Source organism: Eschrichtius robustus, chromosome 3 (genome assembly GCF_028021215.1).
Source record: "Eschrichtius robustus isolate mEscRob2 chromosome 3, mEscRob2.pri, whole genome shotgun sequence".
In the NCBI taxonomy this organism is placed as follows: domain Eukaryota; kingdom Metazoa; phylum Chordata; class Mammalia; order Artiodactyla; family Eschrichtiidae; genus Eschrichtius; species Eschrichtius robustus.
This window is the reverse complement of record NC_090826.1, coordinates 81308976-81329645: the sequence shown is the minus strand read 5'-3', so window position 1 is coordinate 81329645 and position 20670 is coordinate 81308976. Positions and strand designations below refer to the sequence as shown.

General features: G+C 37.1%; 1 protein-coding gene across 1 annotated transcript in view; it reads right to left on the bottom strand.

Annotated features, from left to right (window-relative positions):
- The window catches only part of BTBD8 (BTB domain containing 8), a 99102-nt gene that overhangs the window by 47508 nt on the left and 30924 nt on the right, over positions 1-20670 (bottom strand). Inside the window, exon 6 of the mRNA XM_068538068.1 lies at positions 1893-1982. Within this exon, the coding sequence (XP_068394169.1) occupies positions 1893-1982 (90 nt within the window). The remainder of the gene's footprint in view (positions 1-1892; positions 1983-20670) is intronic.

Sequence of the window (20670 nt, the reverse complement as noted above, 5' to 3'; positions counted from 1 at the left end):
TATCAGATAGTAAAAATTGTCACTAAACATATAAGCAACTAAGATTTCTTCTACGAAATTAGACAAGTGTTCTCTGTAAATTACTTTCCCCTGCTGTCAAGTAAGGTCCAATAATCATACACTTCTTTTGACCTTTATCTCACTACACAGAATCGCATGATTTTTAATAAATGCCAAAAATGTTGCATTCTGAGTCAAACTAGGTTATCTCTTCATTTAAATTTTTATTGAATTCAGTTCTAATGAGAGAAGATTGACAGTTTTAAAAAATGATACCTAAAACATCTCAAACACAGTCCCTGGACACGTTTCCAAAATGACACTAGAGTGATTAGCCCTAGGATTGACACACTTAGAGAAATTCTGGCCTCTGCTAGCATTATCCCTCTTCCTATATTCAGCAGATATTTTAAATTCACCGTAAAGGAAGAGGCCTTCTTGGTAGGATATATATATCTTTCAGGTTGTTTTTCAACAGTGAATGATAAAATTTCACCAACTGATTCAATTACACATTCCTTTTACCCACAGGCGAATAAACTCTTTGCTTGGAGTATAAAATCTTCCATAATCAGAAACTACCTGGTGATTGCCAGATTGTGATATGTGTATCGAAACTGTGATAGGTAATATAATTAAAACACAACTCTCTAAAACCCTGGTATGAAAGAAAGGAGGTTTAGGTTCTTCTGCATATGTGTTTCATTTCTATTAAATGAATGAAATATGAAAAAATAAAATAAAAACACATAACATATTCTTACAAATAATGTTTCAATTTTCCATTTTTTATAGACTGAGAAATTACAAATGAGAGGCATTTGGGGATCAATTTTAGTTAGTAAGGAAACTAGACAGCTGTAACCTAGAAGGCTCAAGATTATAGGCCAGTGTAAAAAATAGTGAGAATTTATCAATAATTTCCATGCATCCGCTGTTATGGAATCACCACTACCACCATTCCACACCCAAGCCTCTAGCCAAGATTGACCCAGTCGAGGAAACATCAGCAGTGTGAATGATGCAGGGCTGACGGTCTCCCTCAGAATGCCCAGGCAGTTTTCCTACTGAGAAAGCCCTCTCCCATACTGTACACTCCAGATTCTCACAGTGATCATCTGTGACCAAAAAATATTCCATTTCACCATTTAAGGAAGTAGTTCATCTCTTAATAACTGTCTCAGCAGTTTAGACTGCCATCAACTGTGTAGACTCACCATTGCACTACCATAGGTCAGTGAAATCCACACCTATCCAAATTATTCTTTAAGAAACTACCTATTACAGACTGAATATTTGTGTTCCCCCACCCACTCAAATTTATATATTGAAGCCCTAACTCCTGTGTACCTATATGGAGATGGGGCTTCTAAGGAAATAATTAAGGTTAAGTGAGGTAATAAGGGTGAGGCCCTGCCCTGATGTGATAGGATTAGTGTCCTTATAAGAAGAACACCAGAGAGTGAGCTCTCTCCTTCCACCTTCCTTTTATCTCTCTGCCCCCCAGCCCCATGCACTTAAAAAGAAGGTCACTGGAGCACACAGTGGAAAAGTGCCTATCTATAACCCAAGGACCCAAGGTAAGAGCTCTCACCAGACACCAACCTTGCTGGCATCTTGATCTTGCAGAACTGTGAGAAAACAAATCTTTGCTGTTTAAACCACCCAGTTTGTGGTATCTTGTTATGGTAGTCTGAGAAGACTAACACACTATCTCTATTACTAAATGTTCCCAACTACTCTCATTTTCAGAAAGTGTACTTTGCTGAATTGTACCACATGAGAAACATTTCATTGAACATACAGGGAAATCAGATTCATGAAAAGTGCTTTGTATTAAGCATTATTTGCAATCATTTGCAGTCAAGCTGCCTTGTAAAAATTCTGCTTACCCTTGAAGAGTAATGTACTCTTGGGAGCTTTCAGCCCAACAGCCACTCAGCATCGCAGCAAAATAACTAGATCTCGCACTTAAAATGGCTCTAAAGGGAAGAGGGGGAAAAAACACAGGCAAACATTTATGCGCAATGCAAAATGTAATTTTTTATGAAACTCTTCATCTTTACCTCTTAAAAATGATAACAATCTGTTTGTCTTAATTGTATTCACTGGTAGATTTTAATAATACAAATTATAAGCCTATACTTATACCAAAGAATTTTGATTGCTTGATTAAAACATTAATTCCAATGTCCTTTTCATCTTTTTAATTTTTTCTCTTGTTTTTTGGCTGCACCGTGCACTTGAGGGATCTCAGTTCCCTGACCTGGGACTCAATCTGGGTCACAGCAGTGAAAGCCCAGAATCCTAACCACTAGGCTACCAGGGAACTCCCACTTAATTTTTTCTCTTGAAAGCTCTTAAATTTAGTAACAATTTCCATGAGTAAGAGAGTAATAAATCATTTACAAATGGAGAAATAAAGACCAAACGATGTCACGTAACATGTTGAGGAAACATCACTAAGAGACTAGAACTCTATAGGAGTAGTTCCACGTGTAGATGTATTTCTGATGTATCTGTGGGGAGGAAGGTGATCTCCGCGTCTTACTCTTCCGCCATCTTCTCCACCCCTCTCGAGACTAGAACTCTAAAGGTCCTGAGTTCCAGTTCAAAACTCACCATAATTATGCTCAAGAATAGCTACTTAGCTATCTCTTAAGCTTGAGAAAATGACAGTAAAGATATTTTCTTTTGAATGTCCATTCTATCTTCTCAGATAGAATGTTAATTCATCCATTCTTTCACTCAACAAATACCTACTGACTTCTATTCTGTGCTAGGCACTATTCTAGGGAATATAACAGTAAATGAGATACAGAGAAAATGTGAATATTCTAGTGGAGGTTGGGAGGGAAAAGTAGAGGGGGAGAGGAATAAGAGAAAGACACTTCTGGCAATGGCTTACTAGGTTGTCTCAGACCAACTCTCTTGCTGAATAGCTTGGAAATATATATATATATATATATTACATATATATGTATTAGTATTTTTTTTTTTTAAAGAAAGAAAGAAAGCATGATTTGAAGGCATAAGAAAGCTACCGTGGTGGTAGCTTTTGAGACAAGTTGTAAGAGAGAAGACAAAAGAAGTGATCCAAGTATATTTTAGGTAACTTTTTCCATTGAGGCAACTGCCAAATATGAAAGCAAAAGCAATGGTTGAGAGGCTAAGAAGCTAAACATAGCTTCTGGCAATCTTCACAGGCTTGGAGGCACACAAATTGGAATTTGGGATCCAGCAAAGAGGAGAGACTTTGGTGGATGTTCCAGGATTCCAGTTGGACTCTGAAAGGTCTACACCTTAGGAAGAAGAACGAACAGGAACTAGACAAGCCCTTATTAGAACTGAAGTCCAGCTTTTAATGAGCTCAATCCCTGACTGGATTAAAGTGATCTCCACATAGCCTAAATGCTTTCCAGAAGCAAAAGGAAATCTTGTCTTCATTAAAATTACATCACCCAGACTATTAAATTATTTCTATAAAGTTTCAATAAAATGTCCAAAGATAATCAGGCATAATAATGAATAACTAGAAAATGAAGGAAAAGAATTTCATTTACACTATTAGCAAAAAAGGTCAAATACACAGGAACAAATATAACAAAAAAGTACAAGACCTCTACATTAAAAGCTATAAAACATTGCTGAGATAATTTACAAAGACCTAAGAGAGAGCTAAACTGTGCTCATGGATTTGAAGACCCAAAACTGTTAACATGTCCATTCTGCCTAAATTAATTTCTAGATTCAACGCAGTCTTGATCAAGTTTTTTTAGTGGTACTGGAACTGGAGGTTTGGAGGGGAAAAAATGAATGTTGATGGTTAACCTCACACCATAACACAAAAATTAACTCAAAATGGACCAAAACCTAAATATAAAAGCTAATACTATACTATCTCTAGAAAAAAAACAGGTGAAAATCTTTGCAACTCTGAGTAGGCAAAGATTTCTTGGGAACCAAAAAGCATGAACCAATTTTTCAAAAAAACACAAAAATTTAAATTTTAACAAAATTTAAAACTTCAGTCCTTTTAAAGCCACTTTTAAGAAAATGGAACGATGAGCAAAATGTTGGGAAAAAATATTTGCAGAACATATATCTGCCAAACAACTGAATCCATAATATATAAAGAACTATACAACTCAATAAAGAACATAAGCAATCCTACTAAAAAATGGGCACATTCACACAAAAAATTATCAGATAAGAGCCAAATTGATTTAAATAGTTTTACTACAAAACTAATGTTTATGGCTCATTATAAAGAATAACATCACATCAAGTTTTGAGCATTAGATTAAAATTAGAAAAAGCTATGGTCAGAACAGTACATGATTCATTTTAAGGGGGAAAAAAGGTACATGTCTGTTTCTCAATAGTTTCTGTATATTAAAATTTGTAACAAATCACTCTCTTTAAGAGTGCTTTAAAAAACGGGTAAAAGATTTGAACAGAAACATCATAAGATATGCAAATGGCCAATAAGCACATAATATGATGCTCAAAATTGCTAGTGATCAGGGTAATGCAAATTAAAACCACAATGTGATACCACTACACACCTACTAGAGTGGCAAATATTTAAGACTGACAACATTAAGTGGTGAGGAAAATATGGAAAAACTGGAACTCTTCACGGCATGCAGGTGGGAGTGTAAAATGGTATAACTTCTTTGGAGAAATGTTTCTCAATTTCATAAAAAGTTAACATACACTTACCATATGACCAAGCAATTCTACTCGTAGGAATTTACCCAACAGAAATGAAAATATATATTCACACAAATACTTGCACAAAAATGTTAATACCAGCTTTATTAATAATAGCTAAACACTAAAAACAACCAATATGTCCAACAGGAGAATGGTTAAATAAATTGTGGTGTATGCATACAATGCAATATTACTCAGCAATAAAAACTGAGTGAAACACTGATATACATAATATCCAAGGATGAAGCTCAAAAACATTATGCTGAGCAAAACAAGCTCAATAATATGTCTGAGTTCATTTATATGAAGTTCTAGGACAGGTAAAATAAATTATAACTTAGAAAATACAGCAATAAGAAAACAAACAGCCCAATTAAAAAATGGGCAAAAGATATGAACAGAAAACTCACCAAAGAAATACAGGTGACAAATCAGCATGTGAAACTCAGTTTTTGCCTGGGGCTAGAGAGAGGGAAGGTACTAATGGTAAATGGACACAAGGGAGCTTTTTAGGTGATGAAACTTCTCTGTATCTTGATTGTGGTGGGAGTTACCCAGGTTTATACATTAGTCAAAGCTCATTAAATTGGACTTTCAAATGTGTGTATTTGATTGTATATGAATTCTAATTCAATAAATTTAACTTTAAAAAAGGATGAAAGTAAAACTTAATAAAGAAAATAACAGGCCAAGATGACTTCCTCAGTGAATTCAAATAAATATTTTAGAAACACAAAATCAATCTCACCCATACACATTAAAAAATGAATAAAATAGAAAGAAAAGAAAAGAAATGCCTCCCAACTCATTTTATGAAGTTAACATAACTTTAAGACCTCAACCTGACAAGGACATTATAAAAAAAGGAAAGTTATAGGCCAACTTATCTCATGAATATACATGAAAAAAATCTTAAACAAAATATTAGCAAACTGAATCCAGCAATAAATAGAATATATAAAACATCACAACCAAGTTGAAATTATTCCAGGAATGCAGGATTGCTTTAACATTTCAAAATCAAGCAACATAATTTAGCACATTAACAAAATAAAGGAACAACACAAAAAAAGGATCATACACCATGATCAAGTTGTATTCATTCCAGGGTCACAAGGATGGTTCCACATACACAAATCAATCAATGTGATACACCACATCAACAAAAGAAAAGACATAAACCACATAATTATCTCAATAGATGCAGAAAAAGCATCTGATAAAATTCAACATCCATTCATGATAAAAAAAACTCTTGCCAAAATGGGTATAGAGGGGACATACCTCAACATAATAAAAGTCATTTATGACAAACCCACAGGCAAAATAATACTAAAGGGTGAAAAGCTGAAAGCCTTCCTGCTAAATTCTGGAACAAGACAAGGATGCCCAATTCTATTCAACATAGTATTGGGAGCCCTAGTCACAGGAATAAGACAAGACAAAGAAATAAAAGGTATCCAAATCAGAAAGGGAAGAGGTAAAATTCTCACTATATGCAAATGAATGATACTCTATATAAGAAACTGTAAAGACTACGTACAAAAACTATTAGAACTGATAAATGAATTCAGCAAGGTAGCAGGACACAAGATTAATATACAGAAGTCTGTTGCATTTCTTTACACTAACAATGAAATATCAGAATGGGAAAGTAAAAAAAAAAAAAAAAATCCTGTTTAAAATCACACTAAAAAACAAAAACCCGGCGTGGCCGTGCGGGCCGGGGCTGGGGCTGGGGGGTGCGCGCCGCTGCGGCCCGGGCGGTCCCAGTGGCGGCTGCTCGCGACGCCGTGTGCGCGCGCCTCCCGGGCGGATTCGGACCCCGACTGCGAGAGCGCGGCAGGGAGCTTCAGATTTGAAAAGTTTCAAAATAAAAAGTTGAGGAGAAAATCTTATCTTTACTTCAGAGCCCAGCTCAGATTTTGTCTCATACGAAGACTTCCTTTTCCCAACCATACTATCTAGAGATCTCTTCTGAGGACCAAGATTCAGTTGGGGGATGGTTACAGAAATGAACCATGGATTTCTCCCTGATCAAGCAGACAGTTCAGGATACACAGTCCAAGGATGAATGTTCACCGTGGCACTGAGAGCGACAGGTTATTGCGGCAGGAGGCCAGCTGCCTGATGGATGAAGCCTCAGCTGCAGCCCAAGAAAAAGAAGCAAATAGCCTGGCTTCTTCTGGTCTTCAAAATCTTACTTATCCTCTAGGTCCCAGGAATGATGACCTTCCACTTGACTCTGCCTCTCAGCCAGCAAATCTTCAGTTCCCTCACATGATGCCACTTCCTGAAGACATCAAAGGCTCTTGCTTCCAAAGTGGGAATAAACGGAACCATGAACCCTTCATCGCTCCAGAACGATTTGGAAACAGCACTGTGGGCTTTGGCAGTAACGTTCATTCTCAGGCACCAGAGAAAGTGACCCTTCTCGTAGATGGCACATGTTTTGTTGTCAATCCACAAATTTTCACTGCTCATCCAGATACCACGTTGGGAAGGTAACATAATAATTTCCTTCCAGATTCATTCTGTTCTCTGTGAATAGAAATACCTGCTGTTTGCCTTGCATTAGATTTGAGAATAAAAACATTAAAAACAAACAAACAAACAAAAAAAAAAACAAAACAAAAAAAAACAAAAACCCTAGGATTAAACCTAACCAAGAAGGTGAAAGTCTTACACACTGAGAACTATAGAACATTGAAAAAGGAAATCAAAGAGGATTGAAGGAAATGGAAAGATATCCATGCTCTTGGATTAGAAAGATTAATATTGTTAAAATGGCCATATTACCCAAAGCAATCTACAGATTTAATGTGATCCCTATCAAATTACCCATGACATTTTTCACAGAACTAGAACAAATAATCCTAAAATTTATATGGAACCACAAAAGACTCAGAATTGCCAAAGCAATCCTGAGGAAAAAGAACAAAGCTGGAGGCATAACCCTTCCAGACTTCAGACAATACTACAAAGCTACAGTAATCAAAACAGCATGGTACTGGCACAAAAAGAAACATATAGATCAGTGGAACAGAATAGAGAGCCCAGAAATAAACCCACACCTATGGTCAATTAATCTATGACAAAGGAGGCAAGAATAAACAATGGAGAAAAGACAGTCTCTTCAGCAAGTGGTGTTGGGAAAGATGGACACCCGTATGTAAATCAATGAAGTTAGAACACTCCCTCACACCATACATAAAAATAAACTCAAAATGGCATAAAGACTTAAATATAAGACATGACACCATAAAACTCCTAGAAGAGAACATAGGCAAAACATTCTCTGACATAAATCAAAGCAATGTTTTCTTTGGTCAGTTTCCCCAGGCAAAAGAAATAAAAGCAAAAATAAACAAATGGGACCTAATCACACATCAGTTTTGCATGGCAAAGGAAACCATAAACAAAATGAAAAGACAACCTATGGACTGGGAGAAAATATCTGCAAATGATACAACTGACAAGGGTTTAATTTCCAAAATATATAAACAGCTCATACAACTCAGTAACAAAAAAACAAGCAACCCAATCAAAAAAAGGGCAGAATACCTAAATAGACATTTCTCCAAAGAAGACATACAGATGGCCAACAGGCACATGAAAAGATGCTCAACATTGCTAATTATCAGAGAAATGCAAATCAAAACTACAATGAGGTATCACCTCACACCTGTCAGAAATGGTTGTCATCAAAAAGTCTACAAATAATAAATGCTGGAGAGGTGGTGAAGAAAAGAAAACCCTTCTACACTGTTGGTGGGGATGCAAATTGGTGCAGCTACTGCGGAAGACAGTAGGGAGATACTGACAAAGTGATTCTCAAATTTATATGGAAAGGCAAAGAACCTAAAATAGCCAACACAATATTGAAAAAGAAGAACACAGCTGGATGATTCACACTACCTGATTCCCAGAATTACTACACAGTTAAAGTACTCAAAACAGTATGCACTAGCGAAAGTAGAGACTCATCGATCAATGGAATAGAGAGGTCAGAAATAGATCTACACAAATAAAACCAACTCAGTTTTGACAAAAGCACAATGCCAATTCAGTGGAGAAAGGATAATCTTTTTAACAGTGGTCCTGGAGCAACTGGACATCCACATGCAAAAAAATAAACGTAGATACAAACCTTCTACCTCACATAAAAATTAACAATTATCTCAAAATGGATTGTAGATATAAATATAAAATATAAAACCATAAACTTCTAGAAGAAAACATAGGATCTTGGGTTTGATGATGAATTTAGATATAACATCAAACGTATGATCCAAAAAAGAAAAAATTGATAAGCTGGATTCTATTAAAATTTTAAAATTTTGCTCTATAAAAGGCACTGTTAAGAGAATGAAAATCAAGACACCAATTAGGAGAAAGTATTTGCAAATCACATATCATATAAAGGACTTCTATGTAAAATATCCAAAGAATTCTTAAAATTCAACAGTAAGACAACAAACAACCTAACTTGAAAATAAACAAAAGATCTGAACCAAAAACTCTCAATAATATACAGATGGCAAATAAGCATATGAAAAGATCTTCAACATCATTTGTCATTAGGGAAATAAAAAGTGAAACAACAATAAGATACCAGTACAAACCTATCTGAAAGACTAAAATCCAAAAAAAAAAAAGAACAGTATCAACTGCTGATGAGGATGAGAGGACCAGAAAGAACTCTCATTCATTGCTAGTGGAAGTGCAAGTGATAGAGCCACTTTGAAAGACAGTTTCAGTAAGACCTAAAAACTTATGTCCACACAAAAACTTGTACACAAATGTTTACAGCAGCTTTATTCATAATCACTAAACTAAGGCAACCATAATGTCCTTCAATAGGTGAACAGATAAACAGTGGTATATTCATTACAATTGAATACTACTCAGTGATAAAAAAAAAAAAGAATTAGCTATAAAGTCAAAAACATGAATGAACTGTGAATGCATATTGCTAAATGAAAGAAATCAGTCCGAAAAGGCTACATGCTATATGGTTCTATTCAAATGACATTCTAGAAAAGGCAAAACTATGGAAATAGTAAAAAAAAAAAAAAATTGCCAGAGGGTTGGGGAGGGGGAAAAACTGAAGAGACTGATCAAATGGGATTTTTAGTTGAAACTGTCTGTATGATACTGTAATGGTAGATGTAGGACAATATCCATTTATAAAAACCCACAGAGGTTTCTCACGCTTCAGCATGGCCCACGCTTTTCACATGTCGCCTCAGGGAGTGCTAGCCTTGTGAAGAAGCTCAGGGTAAAGGCACAGCCACCAAAGCAGAAGTGAGAGTGACCTGACGCCGGGCGGGAGACCCCAAAGAGGCTGCAGCCACAGGAGGCCGGAGGCCAGCGGCTGTCACCCTTCCCCGAGGGCTTCGACTGGGCCCCTCAGTCCGCGCACCGGCTGAGCGCTGCCTGCTTAAGGGACCCCATCTTGCCTCACATGGCCGACCCAGTCGTCCTGCTGCCAGAACGAGCTGAAGTCTGAAAACTGCTCAACAGGACCAGGCATAGCACGGGACTCTTCTCTTGTGGTTTCACGTGCCAATGACCACTACCTTGATAATTCCCTGTGGCTGACAGGGTCTTGGTGCTCCAGCCTGGTGTCAGGACTGAGCCTCTAAGGTGAGAGAGCGGAGTTCAGGACATTGGACCACCAGAGACCTCCCGGCCCCACGTAATATCAATCAGCGACAGCCCTCCCAGAAATCTCTGTCTCAACCCTAAGACCCAGCTCCACCCAACAGCCAGCAAGCTACAATGCTGGACACCCTATGCCAAACAACTAGCAAGGCAGGAACACAACTCCACCCATTAGCAGAGAGGCTGCCTAAAATCATACTAAGTTCACAGACATCCCAAAACACACCACCGGACACGGCCCTGCCCACCAGAAAGACAAGATCCAGCCCCACCCACCAGACCACAGGCACCAGTCCCCTCCACCAGGAAGCCTACACAAGCCACTGAACCGACCTCACCCACTGCGGGCAGACACCAAAAACAATGGGAACTATAAACGTGCAGCCTGGGAAAAGGAGACCCCAAACACAATAAGTTAAGCAAAATGAGAAAACAGAGAAATATGCAGCAGATGAAGGAGCGAGGTAAAAACCCACCAGACCAAACAAATGAAGAGGGAATAGGCAGTCTACCTGAAAAAGAATTCACACTAATGATAGTAAAATGATCCAAAATCTTGGAAATAGAATGGAGAAAATACAAGAAACGTTTAAAAAGGACCTAGAAGAACTAAAGAGCAAACAAACAATGGTGAACAACACAATAAATGAAATTAAAAATTCTCTAGAAGGAACCAATAGCAGAATAACTGAGGCAGAAGAACAGATAAGTGACCTGAAACATAAAATAGTGGAAATAACTACCACAGAGCAGAATAAAGAAAAAATAATGAAAAGAATTGAGGACAGTCTCAGAGACCTCTGGGACAACATTACATGCACCAACATTTGAATTATAGGTGTCCCAGAATAAGAAGAGAAAAAGAAGGGGACTGAGAAGATATTTGAAGAGATTATAGTTGAAAACTTCCCTAACATGGGAAAGGATATAGTCAATCAAGTCCAGGAAACGCAGACAGTCCCATACAGGATAAATCCAAGAAGAAACACGCCAAGACACATTTTAATCAAACTATCAAAAATTAAATACAAAGAAAAAATATTAAAAGCAGCAAGGGAAAAGCAACAAATAACATACAAGGGAATTCCTATAAGGTTAACAGCTGAGCTTTCACCAGAAACTCGGCAAGCCAGAAGGGAGTGGCAGGATATATTTAAAGTGATGAAAGGGAAAAACCACCAACCCAGATTACTCTACCAAGCAAGGATCTCATTCAGATTCGATGGAGAAATTAAAACCTTTACAGACAAGCAAAAGCTAAGAGCATTCAGCACCACGAAACCACCTTTACGACAAATGCTACAGGAACTTCTCTAGGCAGGAAACACAATGGAAGGAAAAGACCTACAAAAACAAACCCAAAACAATTAAGAAAATGGTATTAGGAACATACATATTGATCATAACTTTGAATGTAAATGGATTAAATGCTGCAACCAAAAGACACAGACTGGCTGAATAGATACAAAAACAAGAGCTGTATATATGCTGTCTACAAGGGATCCACTTCAGACCTAGGGACACATACAGACTGAAAGTGAGGGGATGGAAAAAGATATTCCATGCAAATGGAAATCAAAAGAAAGCTGGAGTAGCAATTCTCATATCAGACAAAATAGACTTTAAAATAAAGACTATTACAAGAGACAAAGAAGGACACTACATAATGATCAAGGGATCAATCCAAGAAGATATAACAATTGTAAATATTTATGCACCCAACATAGGAGCACCTCAATACATACGGCAAATGCTAACAGCCATAAAAGGGGAAATCGACAGTAACACAATCATAGTAGGGGACTTTAACATCCCACTTTCACCAATGGACAGATCATCCAAAATGAAAATAAATAAGGAAACGCAAGCTTTAAATGATACATTAAACAAGATGGACTTAACTGATATTTATAGGACATTCCATCCAAAAACAACAGAATACACTTTCTTCTCAAGTGCTCATGCAACATTCTCCAGGATAGATCATATCTTGGGTCACAAATCAAGCCTTGGTAAATTTAAGAAAATTGAAATCGTATCAAGTATATTTTCCGACCACAACACTATGAGACTAGATATCAATTACAGGAGAAAATCTGTAAAAAATACAAACGCATGGAGGCTACTAAATAACCAAGATATCACTGAAGAAATCAAAGAGGAAATAAAAAAATACCTAGAAACAACTGACAATGAAAACATGATGACCCAAAACCTATGGGATGCAACAAAAGCAGTTCTAAGAGGGAAGTTTATAGCAATACAATCCTACCTCAAGAAACAAGAAAAATCTCAAATAAACAACCTAACCTTACACCTAGAGCAATTAGAGAAAGAAGAACAAAAAAGCCCCAGAGTTAGCAGAAAGAAAGAAATCATAAAGATCAGATCAAAAATAAATGAAAAAGAAATGAAGGAAACAATAGCAAATGTCAACAAAACTAAAAGATGGTTCTTTAAGAAGATAAACAAAATTGGTAAACCATTAGCCAGACTCATCAAGAAAAAAAGCAAGAAGATGCAAATCAACAGAATTAGAAACGAAAAAGGAGAAGTAACAACTGACACTGCAGAAATACAAAGGATCATGAGAGATTACTATAAGCAACTATATGCCAATAAAATGGACAACCTGGAAGAAATGGACAAATTCTTAGAAAAGCACAACCTTCCAAGACTGAATCAGGAAGAAATAGAAAATATAAACAGACCAATCACAAGCACTGAAATTGAAACTGTGATTAAAAATCTTCCAACAAATAAAAGCCCAGGACCAGATGGCTTCACAGGCGAATTCTATCAAACATTTAGAGAAGAGCCAACACCTATCCTTCTCAAACTCTTCCAAAATATAGCAGAGTGAGGAACACTCCCAAACTCATTCTATGAGGCCACCATCACCCTGATATCAAAACTAGACATGTCACAAAGAAAGAAAACTACAGGCCAATATCACTGATGAACATAGATGCAAAAATCCTCAACAAAATACTAGCAAACAGAATCCAACAACACATTAAAAGGATCATACACCATGATCAGGCAGGGTTTATCCCAGGAATGCAGGGATTCTTCAATATATGCAAATCAATCAATGTGATACACCATATTAACAAAATGAAGGAGAAAAACCATATGATCATCTCAATAGATGCAGAAAAAGCTTTCGACAAAATTCAACACCCATTTATGATAAAAACTCTCCAGAAAGTAGGCATAGAGAGAACTTACCTCAACATAATAAAGGCCATATATGACAAACCCACAGCCAACATCGTTCTCAATGGTGAAAAACTGAAACCATTTCCTCTAAGATCAGGAACAAAACAAGGTTGCCCACTCTCACCACTATTATTCAACATAGTTTTGGAAGTTTTAGCCACAGCAATCAGAGAAGAAAAAGAAATAAAAGGAATCCAAATTGGAAAAGAAGAAGTAAAACTGTCACTGTTTGCAGATGACATGATACTACACATAGAGAATCCTGAAGATGTTACCAGAAAACTACTAGAGCTAATCAATGAATTTGGTAAAGTAGCAGGATACAAAATTAATGCACAGCTATTCTTGCATTTTTGTCATTGCACTAACAATGAAAATTCTGAAAGAGAAATTAAGGAACACTCCCATTTACCACTGCAACAAAAAGAATAAAATACCTAGGAATAAACCTACCCAAGGAGAAAAAAGACCTGTATGCAGAAAACTATAATACAATGATAAAAGAAATTAAAGATGATACAAACAGATGGAGAGATATACCATATTCTTGGATTGGAAAAATCAACATTGTGAAAATGACTATACTACCCAAAGCAATCTACAGATTCAGTGCAATCCCTGTCAAACTACCAATGGCATTTTTCACAGAACTAGAACAAAAAATTTCACAATTTGTATGGAAACTGAAAAGACCCCGAATAGCCAAAGCAATCTTGAGAAGAAAAAAAAAAACGAGCTGGAGGAATCAGGCTCCCTGACATCAGACTATACTACAAAGCTAAAGTAATCAAGACAGTATGGTAATCAAGACAGTATGGTAATCAAGACAGTATGAATATATAATGGAGAAAAGACAGCCTTTTCAACAAGTGGTGCTAGGAAAACTGGACAGCTACATATAAAAGAATGAAATTAGAACACTTCCTAACACAATACACAAAAATAAACTCAAAATGGATTAAAGACCTAAATGTAAGGCCAGACACTATAAAACTCTTAGAGGAAAACATAGGCAGAACACTCATGACCTAAATCACAGCAAGATCCTTTTTGACCCACCTCCTAGAGAAATGGAAATAAAAACAAAAATAAACAAATGGGACCTAATGAAACTTAAAAGCTTTTGCACAGCAAAGGAAAACATAAACAAGACAAAAAGACAACCCTCAGAATGGGAGAAAATATTTGCAAATGAAGCAACTGACAAAGGATTAATCTCCAAAATATACAAGTGGCTCATTCAGCTCAATATCAAAAAAACAAACAACCCAAACCAGAAATGGGCAGAAGACCTAAATAGACATTTCTCCAAAGAAAATATACAGATTGCCAACAAACACGTGAAAGGATGCTCCACATCAGTAATCATTAGAGAAATGCAAATCAAAATGACAATGAGGTATCACCTCACACCAGTCAGAATGGCCATCATCAAAAAATCTACAAATGATAAATGCTGGAGAGGGTGTGGAGAAAAGGGAACCCTCTTGCACTGCTGGTGAGAATGCAAATTGATACAGCCACTATGGAGAACAGTATGGAGGTTCCTTAAAAAAGTAAAAATAGAACTACCATGTGACCCAGCAATCCCACTACTGGACATATACCCTGAGAAAACCATAAGTCAAAAAGAGTCATGTACCACAATGTTCATTTCAGCTCTATTTACAATAGCCAGGACATGGAAGCAACCTAAGTGTCCACTGACAGATGAATGGATAAAGAATATGTGGCACAGATATATAATGGAATATTACTCAGCCATAAGAGGAAACAAAATTGAGTTATTTGTAGTGAGGTGGATGGAACTAGAGTCTGTCATACAGAGTGAATAAGTCAGAAAGAAAAAACAAATACTGTATGCTAACACATATATATGGAATCTAAAAAAAAATGGTTCTGATGAACCTAGGGGCAGGACAGGAATGAAGACGCAGAGGCAGAGAATGGACTTGAGGACACACGGAAGGGGAAGGGCAAGCTGGGACGAAGTGAGAGAGTAGCACTGACATACATACACTACCAAATGTAAAACAGATAGCTAGTGGGAAGCAGCCGCATGGCACAGGGAGATCAGCTTGGTGCTTTGTGACCACCTAGAGGGCTGGGATAGGGAGGGTGGGAGGGAAACGCAAGAGGGAGGGGATATGGGGATATATGTATACATATAGCTGATTCACTTTGTTATATAGGAGAAACTAACACAACATTGTAAAGCAATTATACTCCAATAAAGATGTTTAAAAAAAAAACCCACAGAACTTTATAGTACAAGTGAACCTTAATGTATGCTAATTAAAACAAGAACACTTAGGAGGAGGTCAGGAGATCCCAGGATGCAGACTGTGACAAAATTACCTAACTGTATTACAAATGTATGAAATAACCTCATTGAAGGGAGTGGGAGATAAAGGTACTGGCCTAAATAACTTTGGAAATGAGTATAGACTGTACGAATAAAGGCAAAGCAACTGCGTAGTACAAGCAGTGTACTCTAGTTCAGCAGTCCACAACCTTTCTGGCACCAGGGACTGGTTTCATGGAAGACAATTTTTCCATGGACTGGGGGTAGGGGGGGGGATGGTTTCGGGATGATTCAAGCACATTACATTTATTGTGCACTTTATTTCTATTACTATTACATTGTAATATATAATGAAATAATTATACAACTCCCCATAATGCAGAATCACTGGGAGCCCTGAGTTTGTTTTCCTGCAATTAGATGGTCCCATCTGGGGGTGATGGGAGACAGTGACACCCAAAGTGTGTTGCTTATGTCCAGTCTACTCCGTAAGATGCAGCTTAATTGTCACTTGCCACTCACTGATAGGGTTTTGATATGAGCCTGTAAGCAATTGATCTATTATGGTCTCTGTGCAGTCAAACCTCTCTGCTAATGATAATCTGTACTTGCAGCCGCTCCCCAGCACTAGCATCACCGCCTCAGCTCCACCTCAGATCATCAGGCATTAGATTCTCATAAGGTGTGTGCAACCTAGATCCCTCACATGCACAGTTCACAGTAGTGTTCGCGCTCCTGTGAGAATCTAATGCTGCTGCTGATCTGACAGGAGGCGGAACTCAGGCAGTAATGCGAGCGATGGGGAGCGATTGTAAATACAGAAGAAGCTTCGCTCGCTCACTTGCCCGCCGCTCACCTCCTGCTGTGTGGCCCAGTTCCTAATGGGCCATGGACCGGTAACAGTCCGTGGTCCAGGGGTTGGGGACCCCTGCTCTAGTTGGTAAAGTTGTTTCCCATGCAGGTATGGATTAACAATTCTGAAACCACTATACATGAATACTGGAATTGAATGATTAAGTATTAGATGTTGAATGATGAAAGCCAGTTTCTCATTAGTATAGTGGAAGATTACAGACAAGCAAGGAGGTAAGAGTAGGATGATCAATGTGTTAGTATGATTAGTGTTGGAGATCTCACAATGAATTCATTTTTAGCTTAATACAAATAAAGATGGGTTCATACAGAAATATTTATAGATATGTGCATATCTGCAGATTAATATATACACATATATTTCCTTGCTCTGTCAGCTGAGGGGATCTAAAAGAACGAGCAACAAGCACACGCAGTGTCCAAACAGTAGTTTCTAATACCATTAGAATAAAAGGAATCAGGGTTCATTAGAGAAATGTTTGATTCTAGGACAGATGAGTCTAGAGTATCTTTTACTGTCAGAAAGTAAAGAAATGCTACACACACAGACACACACAGACACACACACACACACACTGATGGGGGGGTTGTATGTCAAGAACCAATTGAAGGAGCTCCCATAACTAAAACTGGAACAATTTCAGCAAAAAATAAATAGGCCAAAATGCAAGATAAACCAAATTACAAACCAAAGTACCAAAATGAACTGAAGTACAAAATAAATATCCATGAGTACATGCTGACATACAGAAATGATTGAATAAATAAAGAGGGGAGAAAAGACATTTCTTGTATAGAAGAATGCCAAATAATTCAGGTAGATACTATCCCCTCAAGAAGGTGGACCATAACTCCCCATCCTTTAAGTGCAGGCTATACATGGTGACTTACTTCTAGAGAGTACAGTATAGAAATGGGAGATGGGGGAGAGGGGAGTAACTTTACAGTGAAGAAACCAGACAAAAACCAGTGTAGCCAAGTGATCAAGGTTAACATAAACAGTGATAAGTCATGCTGATTACATGTACCCTTGAAATTATGTAATAAGAATGGCAGTTTATCTTCGTGAACTTCCTCCCCAAAATTCATAACTCATTTAATCATGAGAAAAACATTAAGTAAACCACAACTGAGGGACATGCTTGCCCTCAGAATACTTGCCCAGGACTCCTCAAACTGTCAAGGTCATCAAAGACAAGGAAAGTCTGAGAAACTATCACAGCCAAGAGAAGCCTAAGGAAACATGACCACTACATGTAATGTGGTATCCTGAATGGGATCCTAGAATAGAAAAAAGACATTAGGCAAAAACTAATGAATTCTGAATAAACTATGGACTTTAGTGAATAACAATGTCTCAATATTGGTTCTTTCATTGTAACAAACGTACTATACTAAGATGTACACATAAGATGTTGATAATAAGGGAACTGGGTGTGGGGGCATATGGGAATTCTCTGTACTCAGTTTTTCTGTAAATTTAAAACTGTTCTAAAAATAAAGTATATTAAGAAAAAATTTGGGTTTCTGCTTCCACCCATGAAAGATAACAAGTATGGGACTTGCCTCACCTCCATTAACAAGTAGGAAAGTGAATAAAATATGACACTGAAAAAAAAGGCAGTACAGAACTCTGATCCTTAAGAGAAAGAAAACAAATGAGGTAAGCCCTACAATCGTAATACTTTTCTTCCCAGAAACAATTAGACCATGGCACAGGGAAGATAAACAGAAGCAGAGCCTAGTTGTCTTGCTGAGGTGAGAAGACAAATATGGGAGCTTGGGAAAATGAGTCAGCTGGAATTTATGGGGCACAGTACAACAGAAGAGGAAGTTAAGAAAAAGAGCTCCAAAAATTAGAGGAGGGATCCCGTTGAGCCTTCATCTGAACACAATCCGAGCACACATAGGGTAAAACTTCATGAAGCCCAGCAAAGAATAAAGGTCAGGAAGCTATAAGCCTGTTCATACAGGGCAGGCAGATCAAGTTCCTTCTGGCCAGGACTGAATACTGATCCTAGGTCCCAGAAGGGTCACACCTCAGTAGAAGAGCTATCCACCCTTCACAGTAAAGGCTACTCTAAAGCCACCCTAAGTTTAAAAACAAATCTCAGAAAGATGAAGATGATCCACAATAACTTAATTGCCTGCTAAAACAAACATCAACACTTTTAAAAGAGAGACAACAAAATTCAAACACTCAACAGCATACTATTCATAATGTCCAGAATCTAATAACAAATTATCAGGTATGTGAAGAAGTAGCAAAATATGAACTATAATCAGGAGAAAAATCAGTCAATAGAAATAGACCCAGAAATGAAAGAAATAATGGAGTTAGCAGAAAAAGCATTTAAAAATGCTATTATAGGGACTTCACTCATGGCACTGTGGTTAAGAATCTGCCTGCCAATGCAGGGGACACGGGTTTGAGCCCTGGTTCAGAAGATCCCACATGCCGCGGAGCAACTAAGCCCGTGCACCACAACTGCTGAGCCTGCACTCTAGAGCCCGCGAGCCACAACTACTGAGCTCATGTGCCACAACTACGGAAGCCCGCATGCCTAGAGCCGGTGCTCCGCCACAAGAGAAGCCACTGCAATGAGAAGCCCGTGCTCTGCAAGGAAGAGTAGCCCCCACTCCTGCAACTAGAGAAAGCCCATGTGCAGCAACGAAGACCCAACACAGCCAAAAATAAATAAATAAAAAATAAATAAATAAAATAAAATCTTATTATAGATACACTCAAGGATTTTTAAATAATGAACATAAGGAAGAGATCTTTTAAAAAACCAGACAAAACTTTTAGAGATGAAATATACAATATCTGAAATGAAAAAAAATTCATGAATGGACTTAAAAGATTAGATACTGAAGAAGAAAAGATTGGTGTACCTGTGTATATAGCAATACAAATTATCCAAATAAGACATAGGAAAAAAAAATAAACTGGCTAAAAAAAAGGAGCTTAGGCGAGCTTGGGACTAACATAACATAATTGGAGTCCCAAGTGGAAAGGAGAAAAAGAAGAGGATGGTAAGAAAACTTGAAAAAAATACCAGTTGTAGAATTTCCAAATTTCATAAAAACTACAAACCCACAGGTCCAAGAAGCTCAATAAATCATAAGCAGAATAAACAAAAGCACAAGATATAACCAAATTGCTAAAAACTAATTATAGAGAAAAAAACTGTAAAGCAGCCAAAGAAAAAGGTACGTCAAATACTGACATGCAAAGCTAGACATATCACAAAAATAAGTTGTAGAATTTCCAAATTTCATAAAAACTATAAACCCACAGGTCCAAGAAGCTCAATAAATCATAAGTAGAATAAACAAAAGCACAAGATATAACCAAATTGCTAAAAACTAATTATAGCGAAAAAAACTGTAAAGCAGCCAAAGAAAAAGGTACATCAAATACTGACATGCAAAGCTAGACATATCACAAAAATAACAGTTGTAGAATTTCCAAATTTCATAAAAACTACAAAGCCACAGGTCCAAGAAGCTCAATAAATCATAAGCAGAATAAACAAAAGCACAAGATATAACCAAATTGCTAAAAATTAATTATAGGGAAAAAAACTGTAAAGCAGCCAAAGAAAAAGGTACATCAAATACTGACATGCAAAGCTAGACATATCACAGGCTTCTTGTTAGAGACAACACAAGCCAAAAAAACAATGAAATTACATGATTAAAGCACTGAAAGAAATAAAAATCACAAATTTATAATTTTGTATTCAGCAAAAATATCTTTCAAAAATGGAGGCTAAATGAAGACTTTTCTAGACAAACAAAAGCTGAGAAAAGTCATTGCCAGCTGAACTCTATTACAAGAAATTTAAAGAAAGTTCTTTAGGCTGAAGGAAAATTACAAC